At 51.1% G+C, this 17,600-nt stretch overlaps 2 protein-coding genes across 10 annotated transcripts; both read left to right on the top strand.

Annotated features, from left to right (window-relative positions):
- The first annotated feature begins 2,248 nt into the window (after positions 1-2,248).
- On the top strand, positions 2,249-11,844 carry FLAD1 (flavin adenine dinucleotide synthetase 1). Of its 9 annotated transcripts, none has more exons than XR_010158000.1 (8): positions 2,249-2,427; positions 2,872-3,096; positions 7,134-7,878; positions 8,585-8,732; positions 9,184-9,282; positions 9,364-9,553; positions 11,298-11,519; positions 11,635-11,844. XR_010158000.1 is itself a non-coding variant. In XM_003308418.5 (8 exons), the coding sequence occupies exons 2-8, from the start codon at positions 3,016-3,018 to the stop codon at positions 11,768-11,770; spliced, it is 1,473 nt and encodes a 490-aa protein (XP_003308466.1). In that variant the 5' UTR covers positions 2,249-2,427; positions 2,872-3,015; the 3' UTR covers positions 11,771-11,844. The 9 variants fall into 9 exon arrangements, 7 of the variants coding, with proteins under 7 accessions (XP_003308466.1, XP_054542713.1, XP_009431209.1 ...); XM_003308418.5 differs by having other exon boundaries at positions 11,446-11,519; XM_009432934.4 differs by having other exon boundaries at positions 2,398-2,663; positions 11,446-11,519.
- A 407-nt stretch (positions 11,845-12,251) lies between these two features.
- Positions 12,252-13,048, top strand: LENEP (lens epithelial protein). The gene has a single exon (XM_063813025.1). The coding sequence runs from the start codon at positions 12,341-12,343 to the stop codon at positions 12,524-12,526; it is 186 nt and encodes a 61-aa protein (XP_063669095.1). The 5' UTR covers positions 12,252-12,340; the 3' UTR covers positions 12,527-13,048.
- Positions 13,049-17,600: the final 4,552 nt, after the last annotated feature.

Below are 17,600 nucleotides of genomic sequence, written 5' to 3'. Positions count from 1 at the left end.
CTACTGAATCCTAAACTCAGGATTGGGCACAGCAATGTTTTAACAAGCTCTCCAACTGATTCTGATGTACACTTAAGCTTGAGAATCCACTAGGAAAATACTGGAACAGTCTTGGTATTCTGTTTTGGGAGGGGATCAAATATCACCTGTATTGCTAATAAAGATATTGGAACATGTGGTTTACTAGGCAAGTGGAATTCTTGTTTTGCCCTTTTTTTTTTTTCAAAGAGCTGACTTTTTATAATTGAAAGAAATGAGGGCCAAGTACGGGGGCTCACACCTGTAATCCCAATTCTTTGGGAGGCCAAGGCAGGGAATCACTTGAGCCCAGGAGTTCAAGACCAGCCTGCGCAACATGACCAAACTCCGTCTCTACTAAAAATACAAAAATTAGCCAGGCATGGTGGGGCGCCCCTGTGGTCCCAGTTACTCTGGAGTCTGAGATGGGAGGATCACTTGAGCCCAGGAGGTCGAGGCTGCAGTGAACGGTGCTTGCGCCACTGCACTCGAGCCTGGGCAACAGAGAGACCCTGGTTCAAAAAAAAGCGGGGGACTTATTAAAAGAATGGTCTAGACACCTGATCACCTGAGTCTACCATTCACTGTGTTTTGTGGTTGTGTGGCATCCCTTCACCTTTCTGAGCCTGTTCCTCATCTGTAAAATGAGCATGATGTGTATCTTACAGGGTTTTTTTTTTTCTTTTTGATGGAGTCTCGTTCTGTCGCCCAGGCTGGAGTGCAGTGACACAATCTCGGCTCACTGCAAGCTGCGCCTCCCGGGTTCACGCCATTCTCCTGCCTCAGCCTCCTGAGTAGCTGGGACTACAGGCTCCCGCCACCACGCCCGGCTAATTTTTTGTGTTTTTAGTAGAGACGGGGTTTCTCCATGTTGATCAGGCTGGTCTCCAGCTCCTGACCTCAGGTGATCCGCCCGCCTCGGCCTCCCAAAGTGCTGGGATTACAGGCGTGAGCCACCGCGCCCGGCCTTTTTTTCTTTTTTTCAATTGAGAGAACTCAAGCAATCCTCCCTCCTCAGACTCCCCAAGTGCTGCGCCCGACCAAGGGTTTTGAAGAGTAAAATTTGGCAAGGTGTGGTTTACCAGTCCTACAAAGAATGAATTCGGCCCGGCGCGGTGGCTCACGCCTGTAATCACAGCACTTTGGGAGGCCAAGGCGGGCGGATCACGAGGTCAGGAGATCGAGACCATGCTGGCTAACACAGTGAAACCCCGTCTCTACTAAAAAAAATAAAAAATAAAAATATTTTTTAAAAAAAGCCGGGCATGGTGGCGGGCGCCTGTAGTCCCAGCTACTCGGGAGGCTGAGGCAGGAGAATGGCGTGAACCCGGGAGGCGGAGCTTGCAGTGAGCCGAGATCGCGCCACTGCACTCCAGCCTGGGTGACAGAGGGAGACTCCGTCTCAAAAAAACAAAGAATGAATTCGGGCCCTTACCATTCAAAATGTAGTCCACAGAGCAGTGGGATCACCATCACATGGGAACTAGCTAAATGCAGATCTCAGGCCCCACCCAAACCTACTGAATCAATCTGCATATGAAAAGATCCCCAGATTATTGTTGGAAAAAAGTTTAAGATGTACTTTTAGAACAAAGGCAACTGAAATGGGGGTAAGCTCGGATGATGTGAGGATCCAGAGTAAACATGTAAGGCACTCCCTATTCGCTGCCTCATTTGCACCTACAAGACCAATTACTGGGAAAGGTCATTTGAACTAAGCACCATCTGGAGCAAGGTGGAGGAAGAGAGGGTTTTTGGACTCTTTCTTGTCAAAGAGATTTAAGTAATTCGTTTTGTCTATTATACTAGAGATAAATTAAGGTTCCACACATCAAAAGCTCACCTACTCCAGGGTCTTCATATCCGACAGACAGTGGTAATAATCTTTCTCAGTGTCCCTCCAACTTCCTTCTGCTATAAATAAGATGCTTTCTCACTCCAGTAAAAGCCCTTAGCCTAGTGAGTCACGGTGAATGAAAACAGCTTAAACCATGGCTAACTGACCCATTAAACAAAACAAAACAAAGCAACACATGCATAACAATTATTTGAATCCAGCACCAGAAACTCCCCGAGGGCCTTACAGCACCTTTAACTACGGCTCCTTTCCCGCCCTAAACTCCCGAGGTCCCGCCCCCGACCGTGGGCTAAGGTCCGGCCCCCGTATTTCCGGGCGAGAAGTGACCACGTGGTTGTCGCCTATAACAATCCGGCCCTGCTCCCACCCACTGGCTAAAGCCTGAGAGCGACAGTTGAATATACCAATGGGACCCTGGAAGAGTCTAAGCGACAGTCAAAATCACCATTCAATGTCAGCTAGGTGCAAGGCGGGACTTTAAGTACGGAAGCTGCCCCGGGACATGAGGAAAGGAACAAGGGAAAGACCCGGTGAAGGGGCAGAACAGGCAGGTGAGAGTCTAAGAGGGCTCAGTAATCTGAAGCTTGGTGGGAAGAAGGGATTCTGGGCTAGAAAGGGTGCAGAAGCCTGAAGTAGAAAGAGACGGGATTTTGGTCCGGGGTGGAGAGCGAATGCATTGAAAAGGACCAAGGCCCAGGATAAGGTAGACATTTAAAGGGGTACGGATGCCCAAGGTAGAGCAGACACTTGAGGAGACCAGCTCAGCAAACGGAAGACACTTAAAGTGGTAGGTTCTCAAGAGAGAAGAAGTTTTTAAGACTAGAGCTAAGCAAGACATTTAAAAGGACATGGGTTGGGATTTGGGAACACGTTTATTCCAGAGGCAGGAACAAAGGAGTCGCTTGTCAAGGATCTGGTTAGAGAAGACTAGGGTCTTCCTCGAAGGAAGAACGCGCACACCTGCTCTCCCCCATTGTCTTTTCTGGCTTCTCCAGGTTCCCTCGACCCAGGACCCCCTGTTCCCAGGCTATGGCCCCCAGTGCCCTGTAGACCTGGCAGGCCCCCCGTGCTTGCGACCCCTATTTGGGGGTCTGGGTGGCTACTGGAGGGCCTTGCAGAGGGGTAGAGAAGGCAGGACCATGACATCTAGGGCCTCTGAACTTTCTCCGGGGCGCAGCGTGACGGCTGGCATCATCATTGTTGGAGATGAGATCCTTAAGGTGTGTCTGGGACAGAAAAGGGGGGAGGGCGCGGCGTTCTCCTGTCCTTAAGGGCCTGCTGCACATCCCTCCATGGAAGGAGGTGAAACAGGGTGGGAGCCTCTTTGCTGCAGTAGGATCCTGGAGTGAACCCAGCATATTGGAGGAAAATTAACCCTCATTCTTTCAATTACTCTACTGAAAAACTTGTAGCAAAGTCCCTACAATTTCTCAACCTGAGAGAGCTGATTGAAAAAAAGAAAAATAAAAAGGTCATTGCAATTTACCAAGCAGTATGGTAGAGGGCAGAGGAGCTACACAACAATGACAGGAAGCCCCTCGAGTAGAGGAGGTACAGGTGTATGTATTGTATATTTAAGAGTTTTGGCCGGGCGCGGTGGCTCACGCATGTAATCCCAGCACTTTGGGAGGCCGAGGCGGGCGGATCACGAGTTCAGGAGTTCGAGACCAGCCTCAACATGGAGAAACCTCATCTCTACTAAAAATACAAAATTAGCCAGGCGTGGTGGTGCATGCCTGTAATCCCAGCTACTTGGGAGGCTGAGGCAGGAGAATTGCTTGAACGTGGGAGGTGGAGGTTGCAGTGAGCTGAGATCGTGCCATTGCACTCCAGCCTGGGCAACAAGAGCGAAACTCCGTCTCAAAAAAAAAAAAAAAAGAGTTTTACCCAGCCTTTTTGGAAATGACTCAAGGTACTCAGCGTAGTGGATAAGTGAGCTAGAAGGAAGGTACTAGAAGGGATGAATCCCCTCCGAATGATCAGGAAAGTCTTACTAGAGGACATAACAGATGACACGGGTTTTTTTGTTTTTGAGACAGGATTTTGCTCTGTCACCTAGGCTGGAGTGCAGTGGCACAGTCACAGCTCACTGAAGCCTCCATCTTCCAGGCTCAAGCAGTCCTCCTGCCTCAGCATCTGGAGTTGCTGTGACTACAGGTGTTAGCCGCCACACCTGGCTAATTTTTTGTGTGTTTTTTTGTTTTGTTTTGTTTTTTTCAGAAACGGTCTCACTATGTTGCCCAGGCTGGTCTCAAACTCCTGGGCTCAAGCAATCTTCCCACACCTTGCTGGGATTATAGGCATGAACCACTGAGCTTGGCCAAATATCAAGTTTTAATAATAATCTTTTTTAATATTCTTTGTAAATTTGTGTTTTGTTTTGTTTTTAGATAGTCTCACTCTGTTGCCCAGGCTGGAGTGCATTGGTGGGATCTCAGCTGACTGCACCTCCACCTCTCGCGTTCAAGCAGTTCTCATGCCTCAGCCACCCGAGTAGTTGGGATTACAGGCATGAGCCACTGCACTCAGCCTTAATAGACCCCTTTTTTTTTTTTTTTTAGACAGAGTCTTGTTCTAAGGTTGCCCAGGTTGGAGTGCAGTGGCGTGATCAATTTTGGCTCACTGTAACCTCCACCTCCCAGGTTCAAGCAATTCTCCTGTGTCAGCCTCCCAAGTGGCTGGGACTACAGGCATGTGCCACCACACCTGGCTAATTTTTGTATTTTTAGTAGGGACAGATGGGGTTTCGCCATGTTGGCCAGGCTGGTCTCAAATGCCTGACCTCAAGTGATCCACCCACCTCAGCCTCCCAAAATGTTGGGATTACAGGCATGAGCCACCTCACCTGGCCCTGACCCCAATTTTTTTTTTTTTTTTTTTTTTTTTTTTTTTTTTGAGACAGAGTTTCACTTTTGTTGCCCAGGCTGGAGTGCAATGGCTCGACCTTGGCTCACCGTAACCTCCGCCTCCTGGGTTCAAGCGACTCTCCTGCCTCAGCCTCCCGAGTAGCTGGGATTACAAGCATGGGCCACCATGCCCGGTTAATTTTTGTATTTTTAGTAGAGACGGGGTTTCTCCATGTTGGTCAGGCTGGTCTCGAACTCCTGACCTCAGGTGATCCACCCGCTTCAGCCTCCCAAAGTGCTGGGATTACAGGCATGAGCCACTGCGCCCGGCTGTGTGTGTGTGTGTGTGTGTGTGTGTGTGTGTGTGACGGAGTTTCGCTCCTGCTGCTCACGCTGGAGCGCAAATGGCGCAATCTCAGCTCACTGCAACCTCTGCCTCCTAGGTTCAGGCAATTCTCTCACCTCAGTCTCCCGAGTAGCTGAGATTACAGGCACCCGCCACCACGCCTGGCTAATTTTTGTGGGGTTTTTATTTGTTTGTTTTGAGACGGAGTCTCGCTCTGTCGCCCAGGCTGGAGTGCAGTGGCGCGGTCTCGGCTCACTGCAAGCTCCGCCTCCCGGGTTCACGCCATTCTCCTGCCTCAGCCTCCCGAGTAGCTGGGACTACAGGCGCCCGCCACCACGACCGGCTAATTTTTTTGTATTTTTAGTAGAGACAGAGTTTCACCATTTTGGCCAGGCTGGTGACCCCTATATTTTAAGTGCCTACTAGAGTCTGGTAGTGTGCTATACATCACATATATGTGATTTTACTAATCTTCACAACAACCCCACACAAAAATCCCACGAAGTTGGCACTTTTTTTCTTCTTTAAAATTTTATTTTTCTGTGTGCATTTGTTTTATAAACGGGGTTCTCGCTATGTTAAACAGGCCAGCCTCAAGCAATTCTCCCACATCAGCCTCCCAAAGTGATGGGATTACAGGCATGAGCCACCTTGCCCAGCCCCCCACCCTTTGTTTTTTTTTTTTTTTGAGACAAAGTCTCACTGTCGCCTAGGCTAGAGCTAATTTTTTGTATTTTTTTGTAGAGACAGGGTTTCACCATGTTGCCCAGGCTGGTCTCAAACTCCTAGGCTCAAGCAATCCTCCCACCTCAGCCTCCAAAAATGCTGGGATTACAGGCGTGAGCCACCACACCTGGTCGGCAAAAAATCCCAATTGATGAAACTGGGGGTCAGAGAGGTTGAGAAACCTGCCCAGGGTTACATACCTAGGAAGTTGTAGAGATGGGATTCCAGCCTAATGCCTGATGCTCCCTTACTCCAAAACACAGACCCTTTTTTTTTTCCTTTGGTGACAGGGTCCCTGTCACCCATGCTGGAGTACAGTGGCATGATCTCGGCTCACTGCAGTCTCTGCCTCCCGGGCTCAAGCAGCCCACCCACTTCAGCCTCCCAAGTAGCTGGGACTACAGGCATGCGCCACCACGCCCCGCTAATTTTTGTATTTTTTTGTAGAGATGGGGTTTTACCATATTGTGCCAGTTGGTCTCGAACTTCTGAGCTCAAGTGAGCCACCCCGCTCCGCCTCCCAAAGGGCTGGAATTACAGGCATGAGCCACCATGCCCGGCCATCAGAACACAGACCCTTAACCACTAAACCCTTTGTAGACAATTAGAGGGAGATGGGGCTGGAAAAGAAGATAGGGTATACGCCACAGACAGCCCCAAATACTCTGCAAAGGAATTTGAACTTTCTTCTGTATACAGTTGGAAACAACAAATGGCTTTTGAGTCCAAGAGTGATGCAATCACAGTGACGCATTAAAACGGTTACTCCGGAGACAGCAGAGCACTGTGGCTGGAGGCTGGGAGCCTGGCCAGGAAGCTGTCACCATTGTCCAGGTGAAAGGTGCTAAGGACCTGCTTGGTGGCAGTGGGGACAGAAAGAAGAAAGCAGGCCAGGCGTGGTGGCTCACACCTATAATTCCAGCACTTTGGGAGGCTGAGGCAGGAGGATCACTTGAGACCAGGAATTCAACACCAGCCTGGGCAACATGGCAAGACCCCATTTCTACAAAAAAAAATTTTAAATGAGCTGAGTGTGGTGGCACGCACCTGTAGTCCCAGCTACTCGGAAGGCTGAGGTGGCCCTTGAAGCCAGGAGGTTGAGGCTGCAGTGAGCTGTGACTGAGCCACTATACTCCAGCCTGGGTGACAGAGACCCAGCTTTAAAACCAAACAAATGGATTTTCTCACTCTTGTGTCCAGTCCAGGCCCCTCAGCAGCCTGAGGTGGTGTCCTTCAAAGAGCAGAGCACTGCATCATCAGGTGGATGCAGCCATCATCTTCAGCCCCTCCCCTTCATCCCTACAGTACTGATGGCCTCATCTTCCCCTTCAACCCCCAGGGACACACTCAGGACACCAACACCTTCTTTCTGTGCCGGACACTGCGCTCCCTAGGGGTCCAGGTTTGCCGAGTCTCAGTTGTACCTGATGAGGTAGCCACCATTGCAGCTGAGGTCACTTCTTTCTCCAACCGCTTCACCCATGTCCTCACAGCAGGGGGCATCGGCCCCACTCATGATGATGTGACCTTTGAGGCAGTGGCACAGGCCTTTGGAGATGAGCTGAAGCCACACCCCAAGTTGGAAGCAGCCACCAAAGCCCTAGGAGGGGAAGGCTGGGAGAAGCTATCATTGGTGCCCTCCTCTGCCCGCCTGCATTATGGCACAGATCCTTGCACTGGTCAACCTTTCAGATTCCCTCTGGTCTCCGTCCGAAACGTCTACCTCTTCCCAGGCATTCCAGAGCTGCTGCGGCGGGTGCTGGAGGGGATGAAGGGACTATTCCAAAACCCAGCTGTTCAGTTCCACTCAAAGGAGCTATATGTGGCTGCTGATGAAGCCTCCATCGCCCCCATTCTGGCTGAGGCCCAGGCCCACTTTGGACGTAGGCTTGGCCTGGGTTCCTACCCTGACTGGGGCAGCAACTACTATCAGGTGAAGCTGACTCTAGACTCAGAGGAAGAAGGACCCCTGGAGGAATGCCTGGCCTACCTGACTGCCCGTTTGCCCCAGGGATCGCTGGTCCCCTACATGCCCAACGCTGTGGAGCAGGCCAGTGAGGCTGTATACAAACTCGCTGAATCAGGTAGGGACCTTATGGAGGAGGTGCATTATGCCCAAAGCCATTGGTGGCACCCCAGATCTCAGTAATGCAGGGGCTGTTGGGTGCTTCCTGCAAATCCCAGAGAGGGCAGAAGATAGCTTCTGTTAATTCATTATTCTTCCAATAAATGTTGATTGAGTACCTATTTTCATCAGCACTGTGCTAGGTGTTGGGGATATGGCTCAGTAGGATAATGTATGCCCTGCTCTTATGGACCAGTGTTTTAACAAAAAAGATGGACATTAAACAGGTGATCCTGCATGGGGTGATGAAGGGAGTGATCTCCCACAGCAGGGAGATCAGCCTTGATCTGGGGTCAGAGAAGGCCAAATGACATAAACTGAGTGATAAGGAGGATTTGGTCAGTTCAGTAGGTGGGCAAGAGCCAACAGTATGAATGAGGGCCTGCAAGGAAGCAGCATGGGGTTTAGGGGAATGGAAGGAAGCCCACACCCCACACCCCCTGCTACAGAGGAATGACACTGAGGCTACTGTGAGGTGTGGCTGGGTGGCAGATGGCAGGTCAGGGGCAGACTGCAGGGCCTAGCGGGCAGCATGAAGGAGTTTGGACTTTATCCTCAGAACACTGGGAAGATATTGAAGGGTTTAAGCAAGGGCAGCATGCCTTCACTCCCCTTTGATAGCCATATGTGTCCATCTGATGCCCTCTTCCCTGCCTGCTTGGCAGGGTCTTCTTTGGGGAAAAAGGTGGCAGGTGCCCTACAGACCATTGAGACCGCCCTGGCTCAGTACAGCCTCACCCAGCTCTGTGTGGGCTTCAACGGGGGCAAAGACTGCACTGCCCTCCTGCACCTCTTCCATGCAGCTGTGCAGAGGTGAGCCTGCCCCCGGGAGACAAGACCCCTGATCTGTTTCTCCAGTTCCACATCCCAGAAAGCAAGGAGAAAGGGGGTGTACAGGTGGAGTTCAAGAGGGAGATAGTCATGGTGACCTCTCAGTTCCATTCTCCCACCATATTGAGTATATGATATGTGCCTGGCCTTGTGTATGGATGTGCAGGCCACTATCCCTGACGACAGGGAGGTCACAGTCCTGCTGGGGAGATGAGAGATTTACATACCTGAACCAGGGATGCGTGCTTAGATTTGAGAGGTGAAAGGTCAGAGTGGGCTTCCCAGAGGAAGTGGGTCTAATGGATGGAAAGGACAAGGAAAAGGGAGAAGGTGTGAGAGTCTGTCCTAGGGGCCAACGAGAACAGTGAGCTGTTTCAGGGGAGCCATTTCCTTGTCCATGCTCACAAGCCTGTGGATTCTTCCCCCTCTGCAGGAAATTACCTGATGTTCCAAACTCCCTCCAGATCCTGTATATCCGCAGCATCTCCCCTTTCCCTGAGCTGGAACAATTTCTACAGGACACTATCAAGAGGTACTAGGGGCCTGGAGGTTTGGGCTCCAAGAGAAGCTTGACAGAGCCCACGCCCGACCCCTACTTCTGTTTCTTCCTAAGGTATAATCTGCAGATGTTGGAAGCTGAGGGCAGCATGAAGCAGGCCCTGGGTGAACTGCAGGCACGGCACCCCCAGCTGGAGGCTGTCCTTATGGGCACCCGCCGGACTGACCCCTACTCCTGTAGCCTCTGCCCTTTCAGCCCCACTGACGCAGGCTGGCCTGCATTCATGCGCATCAACCCACTGCTGGTAATGGGGAAGAGGGTTTATCACCTTCAGTCTCACGTGCCCCAGCAGTCACTGCACCCTAGCTCACCTGCAGTAGTGGGGAGGCTAGAGCCTGGAACCTGGATGAAGGGGCCTCATCATCCAAGGGAGGCAGTGCTATCTGTTCATTCATCCTTTTGACCAATATTTATTGAGCCCAAATTCAATAGCAGGCATTGCACTTCCTACTGTGGATAGAATAGTGACTTAGACTTGTGCTGTCCAATATAGCCATTAATCATTTATTTATACTTAAATTTTAATTAATTAGAATGAAATACATATGACTAAAAACCACTGAATTATATACTTTAAAAGGATGAATTTGACGGTATGTGGATACCTCAATTTTTAAAATTAAGTACAATTAAAAATTCAGTTCTGGCTGGGCGCAGTGGCTCACGCCTGTAATCCCAGCACTTTGGGAGGCCATGGTGGGCAGATCACTTGAGGCCAGGAGTTCGAGACCAGCCTGGCCAACATGGCGAAACCCTGTCTCTACTAAAAATACAAAAAATTAGCCAGGCGTGGTGGCCTGTAGTCCTAGTTACTCGGGAGGCTGAGGCAGGAGAATTGCTTGAACCCAGGAGGCGGAGGTTACAGTGAGCTGAGATGGCACCACTGTACTCCAGCCTGGGCGACAGAACAAGACTCTGTCTCAAAAAAAAAAAAATATATATATATATATACATATATATGTATATATATATACACACACACATACACAGGCCGGGCGTAGTGGCTTACACCTGTAATCCCTGCACTTTGGGAGGCTGAGGCAGGTGGATCGCCTGAGGTCAGGAGATCGAGACCAGCCTGACTAAAATGATGAAACCCAGTCTCTACTAAAAATACAAAAATTAGCGGAGCGTGGTGGCAGGCACCTGTAATCCCAACTACTCAGGAGGCTGAGGTAGGAGAATCACTTGAACCCAGGAGGCAGAGGTTGCAGTGAGCCAAGATGGCACCACTATACTCCAGCCTGAGCAACAGAGTGAGACTCCGTCCAAACAAACAAAAAAAAAAATACAGTTATTCAGTTGTACTAGCCACATTTCAAATGACCACCATATTAGACAGTAGAGATACAGAACATTTCCATCATCACAGGAAGTTCTGGCCAGACACAGTGGCTCACACCTGTAACCCCAGCACTCTGGGAGGCCGAGGTGGGCTGATCAATGCCTGTAGTCCCAGCTACTCAGACTGAAGCGGGAAGATCGCTTGAGCCAGGGAAGTCGAGGCTGTAGTGAGCCATGATCATGCCAGTGCACTCCAGCCTGGGCAACAGTAAAGGCCCTGTCTAAAAAAAATAGGGCTGGGCACGGTGGCACACGCCTGTAATCCCAGCATTTTGGGAGGCCAAGGCGGGCACATCACGAGGTCAGGATTTCGAGACCAGCCTGACCAACATGGTGAAACCCCATCTCTACTAAAAAAATACAAAAATTAGCCGGCTGTGGTGGCGCATGCCTGTAATCCCAGCTACTCAGGAGGCTGAGGCAGGATAATTGCTTAAATCTGGGAAGCGGAGGTTGCAGTGAGCCAAGACCACGCCACTGCACTCCAGCCTGGGCGACAGAGCCAGACTCCGTCTCAAAAAAAAAATAGACAGACATGGTTTCTCCCTGTCCTCAAGCTCCACCCTTGCACTAGAGGGTGGTTCAAGAATGGAAAGCAGAGAGTGGAGAAGATGAAGTCCTTCTCTTTCTCTTTGCATACATAGAGCAAGCTATACCAGAGAATCAGATAGCAAGCCCTCCCTCAGAGGCCAAGGGAGCAGAAGAGCCATGGATGGGCCCCTTCCCAGGACAGCAGGGGTAGAAGTGGGAAAGGTGAGCATTTGTGACTATTCTATTACTCTGACCTCCCAGGACTGGACCTACAGAGACATCTGGGATTTTCTGCGTCAGCTGTTTGTCCCATACTGTATCCTGTATGACCGAGGGTAAGGGTATTAGGGGAAGGGAATGGGTAAGGGAGTTTTTAGGGTGCTGGGATAAGGAGGGCCAATAGGATCGCCCACCCTACCACATGCTTGCCCTCCACCCTCCCTGCTCCAGATACACATCACTGGGGAGTCGGGAGAATACCGTGCGGAACCCGGCCCTGAAGTGCCTGAGCCCAGGAGGACACCCCACATACCGTCCAGCCTATCTACTGGAGAATGAAGAAGAGGAGCGGAACTCCCGCACATGACCTCCCACCCTAGGAGGGAGGGAAGGACACTATCCTAGGGTATAAGCTGGCAATAAACCGTGCCTCTCACTGTGCCTGTTGCTCTAGCTGTGTCTTCCTGCTCCAGAGGATGGGAGAAGCAGAAGTGGGTCAAATGCTGCCAGCTCTGACTGGCTGTGCTCACTCTAAGGGGCCCAGGGGCAGGGCAGAACAGGCTGGAAAGGAGCTCTCACTGATGGTTCTCAATGTCAGCCTCAGCAGGAGCCCACCAGAGGGCGAAAGCAGGAGTTGTGCCAACCACTGGGAAAAGGGCAATCAGGCAGGGCACCACCCAGGCTGGAAGAGGGGAAGCTGTCTTGGCCTAGCTGTGGAGGATGAAAGATGGAGTGGCCAGGCCCTCCCTCCCACTAACCCCACCCTCCCATCCCTGTCTAGAGGGGCTGACTCAGCCTGTTCCCAGGCCTAGAACCTTCCCTTTGCTAGACCCTGGATCCTTTGTCTCTGTAGTCATGAGGCTGAAGGGGGTGGGGACAGTGTTGATAAAAGGCACTAGAGGCAGCTCCCACACCCTTCCTCGGAACTGTTGCCCACATGCAGCCCCGGACACAGCCCCTAGCCCAAACCCTACCCTTCTTCCTCGGAGGGGCCCCTCGAGACACTGGGCTGCGGGTGCCTGTCATTAAGATGGGCACAGGGTGGGAGGGCTTCCAGCGGACCCTGAAGGAAGTCGCCTACATCCTCCTCTGCTGCTGGTGTATCAAGGAACTGCTGGATTAATGGTAGCAGGGAACTGCCTCCTCTCCCCACCAGCACCATGGCTGGCATCGCTCAGGTGGGCAGGGTAGAGTAAACAGGAGGCATAGCTGCAGCTTCTGTGGCAGAGCTTGCCTTAGCTTCTCATTCTCTTCTTTAGCCCCCAGCCCAATTGCCATCAAGACTCCTGAGGCCAGCTGTGCTTGACCAAGGATGGGCCATAAACAATGAGTAAAGAGTAAAGTGTGGATCCTGCTTTGAGCTGTGTCATCTAGCAGACCTGCCTCATCTCTGAGCCTCCTTCATTCCCAACCCCTGCCTCTGGTGGACCTCTGGTGGGCAGGAGCTTGGACTGCTCTGGCTAGGACCCCAGTAAGATTGTGGCAAGACCTGGCACTCCTCCAAGCTTGGCACAGTGAGCCCACCAGCTCAGATGGTTGATTTTACCATACCCTCATAGTACCAAGAATGGACTGCCCCCTAAGATACCTGTTTGAGAATCACTGAATTATAAATATAATCCATAGGCCTTGAGGCCCAAGATTATAAGTGTCTAAAGGGGAATCAGAAAAAGTCAGCACTAGAACGGTCTGGGAGCAAGGGTGCAGACCAGGGAGGGAAGGATCTTGTCCTGAATAGAACCAAGATTGAAAGCCAGGTTTTCTGACTCACTGGTTCCTGAGTGGGGAGGGTGGAAGACAGTTCAGGTTCCTCTCAATCTGTGGGTAAGGAGGGGACCCAGCTTGAGTAGGGTCTTCATCTGTGAGGCCAAGGGTGTGTGGAAACCCAGAGGACCCAGCCCTTTCCCAAATAGAAGACCTGGTCCTGGCAGCTTCCTGCCTCTGAGGATCTTGGGGAAAGCACTGCGCTGAGGCTAGTCCCCAGCTCATCAAGGAAGTAGAACCCCATGAGCTACAAGAGCTCCCAGCTCACATACAAAGTTACAAGAGAAAGACACCTGTGTGGCCACACAGGTCCCTCAGGCTTATCATGACACAGCCCTATCAGGACATAAACAGCTAGATTGAGCAGAATTGGATCTTTACTTCCTCTTGGTAGCCACAGCTGGTATTTTCCATGAGTTACTCCCGGTGGTAGACATACACCAGCCATGTGTATCATCTTGCTCAGGGGGTGCTTATGCTTACTGATGTGCCCACCCACAGCCCCCCAAACCTCAGAGCCAGCCTGTTTGGGACTGTTCAGTATTTCCCTGGGATTCCCATCCAGCATTCTCTGCCCCCTCCTGGGGGGCCAGTTATCATCCCCCAGCCCTTTGTCACTTGGGGCACTGGCCTGGAGATTATAGATAGTGCCCTCTTCCTCCCTGCCTGGGACCAGCTCTTCCTCAGCCTTCTTCTTAGTTAACTCTTTTTTTTTTTCTAGATTCTTTTTGTAAAGGTGATATATGCCCAGAGTAAAGAACTTTAGGCCAGGCCAGGTACGGTGGCTCACACCTGTAATCCCAGCACTTTGGGAGGCAGAGGCGGGCGGATCACCTGAGGTCAGGGGTTCTAGACCAGCCTGGCCAACATGGTGAAACTGCATCTCTACTAAAAATAATTAGCTGGGCGAGGTGGTGAGTGCCTGTAATCCCAGCTACTTGGGAGGCTGAGACAGGAGAATCACTTGAACCCGGGAGGCAGAGTTTGCGGTGAGCTGAGATCATGCCACTGCGCTCCAGCCTGGGGGACAAGAGTGAAACTCCGTCTCAAAAAAAAAAAAAAAAAAGGCCGGGCGCGGTGGCTCACATCTGTAATCCCAGCACTTTGGGACAAGGCCGAGGTGGGTGGATCACTTGAGGTCAGGAGTTCGAGACCAGCCTGGCCAGCATGGTGAAACCCCATCTCTACTAAAAATACAAAAAAATTAGCCGGACGTGGTGGCGCATGCCTGTAGTCCCAGCTACCTGGGAGGCTGAGGCAGGAGAATGGCTTGAACCCAGGAGGTGGAGGTTGCAGTCAGCCAAGATTGCACCATTGCACTCCAGCCTGGGTGACACAGCAAGACTTCGTCTTATAAAAAAAAAAAAAAAAAAAAAAAAAAAGAACTCTAATAGTTAAAAGTCTCCACGTCTATCCCCCAATCCTTTAGCGCTCCCCCTGGAGGCAACCATGGTTACCAGTTTCTTGGAGAACATTCCAGTCTGTGCATAGACTGCATCTTCATTCATTCAACAAATATTGAGTTATTGAGTGTATATTATATGTCACTGTGGGTCTTTGGATGCAGCAGTGAACAAAACAGATCCTTGTACTTGTGAAGCTTACATTTTAGGGGGTGGAGAGGACAAACTATAAACATTTTTTAAAGTATGTATATGTTATTAGATGATAGGCACTATAGAAAAAAGAAGTGGAAATCGAGCTGGAGGTGGGAATGGGGGCAGGTCATAGAGGGCCTAAGAATTTGAGCTTTTATGCTGAGTGAAATGAGGAACTATTGCCGAATGTTGAGTGTGAAATGAGTTTTTTTAATTTAAAAGGCTCAAGCTGGCTGCTGTGTTGAGAATAGATTTCAGGGGAGCAAAGGTAGAATACGAGTGACCTATTAGGAGGTAATGGCACAATATAGGCCAGACATGTTGGTGGTCTCGGACCAGGTTTATAGCAATAGCAGTAGTGAGGGGTGGCTGGATTCTGGATATATTACTCTTCCTAGTTAACATACTCTCCACGCTGTTCTGCACTTTGCTTCTTTTCCTTTGATAAACCTTGGACAGGATTCAGGATCCCACATCAGTACACGGAGAGCCTGTCCATTCTTTTTTACAGCAGCCTAGCCTCTACAGTACTCCAACTTGAGCTTATTTCTTATCCCTGGCAGGTCAATGCGTCTTTTTTTTTTTTTTTTTTGAGACAGATTCTCACTCTGTCACCCAGGCTGGAGTGCGATGGTACAATCTCAGCTCACTGCAACCTCCGTCTCCCGGGTTGAAGCGATTTTCCTACCTCAGCCTCCTGAGTAGCTGGGATTACAGGAGCGTACCACCATGTCCTGCTAATTTCGATTTTTTTTTTTTTTTTGAGACGGAGTCTCGCTCTGTCACCCAGGGTGGAGTGCAGTGGCGCGATCTCAGCTCACTGCAAGCTCTGCCTCCCGGGTTCACGCCATTCTCCTGCCTCAGCTTCCCGAGTAGCTAGGATACAGGTGCCCGCCCCCACTCCCGGCTAATTTTTTGTATTTTTAGTAGAGACGGGGTTTCACCATGTTAGCTAGGATGGTCTTGATCTCCTGACCTCGTGATCCGCCCACCTTGGCCTCCCAAAGTGCTAGGATTACAGGCGTGAGCCACCGCGCCCAGCCAATTTTGATATTTTTAGTAGAGACAGGGTTTCACCATGTTGGCCACGCTGATCTCGAACTCCTGACTTCAAGTGATCCGCCCACCTCGGCCTCCCAAAGTGCTGGGATTACAAGCGTAAGCCACCGTGCCCGGCCTCAGTGCATCTCTTTAGGCATCCACAAAATGCAGCTTAGTGCTCTTGGCTGGTCCGTTGAGAGGCTCTCACCTGGTCCCAGTGATGGGGGTAGTCAGAATTTACCTTCCCATGAATCTGGGGCTCCTTCTTCCCCCTCAGAGCCTGCACCCTACTTGGCCAGCTCCAGCCTTTCCTTCCCTGACTCAGGCCCTGGCCTACCGCCTTCTTTTCCTTTCTTAGGCCTCACTCCCACCAAGCGGGGCAGTGCCTAGAGGTGGATCCTGGAGTCTGAGGTCTGAGCCCAAGGGCCTTTGCCAGGGGAGGGGAAGTCTGGCAGAGACCACTGGGGAAGTGGTGGGTAGAGGAAGGCAGAATCCAGGGCTGTGGCCTGTGGTGAGAAGGGTAATAGAGAGCAGCAGGGGGAGTGACAGGTAGAGACTGCCAGTGGCCCAAGGAGAATGTCAGAGTGGGAAAGAGGGCTTTGGCAGTGTAAAGACTGAGGAGAGGGATGAGGAGAATAAAAGAAACCTCAGATACCATTCAGAGAGCCCTTTTCACAATACAGAGTGCTTTGAGCCTTACGAAAGTCCACTTCAGCAATTATCCCATGTTAACATGAAGGAAATAGGCCCAAAGAGGTGAAATGATTCGCCCAAGAACATACACAGCACACTGAGGTAAAGGAGTCATTTAGCGAACCCAGATTTTCAGATTCCCAACTCACGGCTTCTCCTAATGAGCCTGCCTTCCTCTTCTGAGCTGGTGTTTGCATGGAGATGGTGGCCAAAGTGGCCTGGAGGCAGGGCCATGCAAACAAAAGCATGGAAGGTACCACCGCCCCCTTCTGCACCCGCTCCATGCCACTTCCCACCTCAGCCCTAAGCTCCCTGTTCTCAGCCCATTTGGAGGTTTCAGCTGCAGCCCTTTCACCTAATCCACAAAGCCAAGAGATCTTTCTTGGCCCATGGCTCCCCACTCTGTGGCTGTTCCCCCACAAGTATCTCTCCCCAACTAGGGCAACTCAGGTTTTGAGTGTCCAAATTACTCCCTCAGGAACTCAAGTGGAGTGAGGTGGGAGGGAGGTGAAGGAGACAGGGTACCAAGATGTTAGGTTGGTGCAAAAGTAATTGCGGCCTTTGCCATTAAAACCTCACCTACCCCTCGGTGCCCTGGTGCCCTCTAATGGTCACAGGGGGTGGGGGAATGGGTGGAGTAGGAATGGAGACAGGAGGGACCAGCTGGATGTGACCCTCAAGTACAACAGCGAGAGGAGAAGCCTGATATCCAGGATTCCCGGCGGATTACATCGGATACAGGACCCTCGTTGGCATGCAAGAAACAGTTGGAGGAGAGGGGTCACGGCCCAAGGGTCTGAGGAGCGGCAGGCAATAAACTGGATATCATAGCAATAATCTGGCGGCGGGGAGGGGTGGGTGGGTGGGGATGTCCCACGTTTTCCCAACACCAAGAGGCCGGCAAAAAGGGGTGTGTGGCAATCATTTCACTGGCAGCGCCAGAGCGCAGACCCATCCCCAAGGGAATAGGCTTTTTTTTTTTTTAAAGACGGGGTTTGGCTCTTGTTGCCCAGGCTGGAGTGCAATGGCGCGATCTCGGCTCACCGCAACCTCCGCCTCCCAGGTTCGGGCAATTCTGCTTCAGCCTCCCGAGTAGCTGGG

Source organism: Pan troglodytes, chromosome 1, assembly GCF_028858775.2.
Source record: "Pan troglodytes isolate AG18354 chromosome 1, NHGRI_mPanTro3-v2.0_pri, whole genome shotgun sequence".
NCBI classification, from domain to species: Eukaryota; Metazoa; Chordata; class Mammalia; order Primates; family Hominidae; genus Pan; species Pan troglodytes.
This window is presented reverse-complemented; position numbering and strand designations above follow the sequence as displayed.

Coding starts and splice junctions, on each gene's coding strand:
- FLAD1 (XM_009432918.5), top strand. CDS start 2,725: ATGGGTTGGGATTTGGGAACACGTTTATTCCAGAGGCAGGAACAAAGG. Junction 9,283..9,363: donor CTACAGGACACTATCAAGAG/GTACTAGGGGCC, acceptor TTTCTTCCTAAG/GTATAATCTGCAGATGTTGG. Junction 11,520..11,634: donor TGTATCCTGTATGACCGAGG/GTAAGGGTATTA, acceptor TCCCTGCTCCAG/ATACACATCACTGGGGAGTC.
- LENEP (XM_063813025.1), top strand. CDS start 12,341: ATGCAGCCCCGGACACAGCCCCTAGCCCAAACCCTACCCTTCTTCCTC.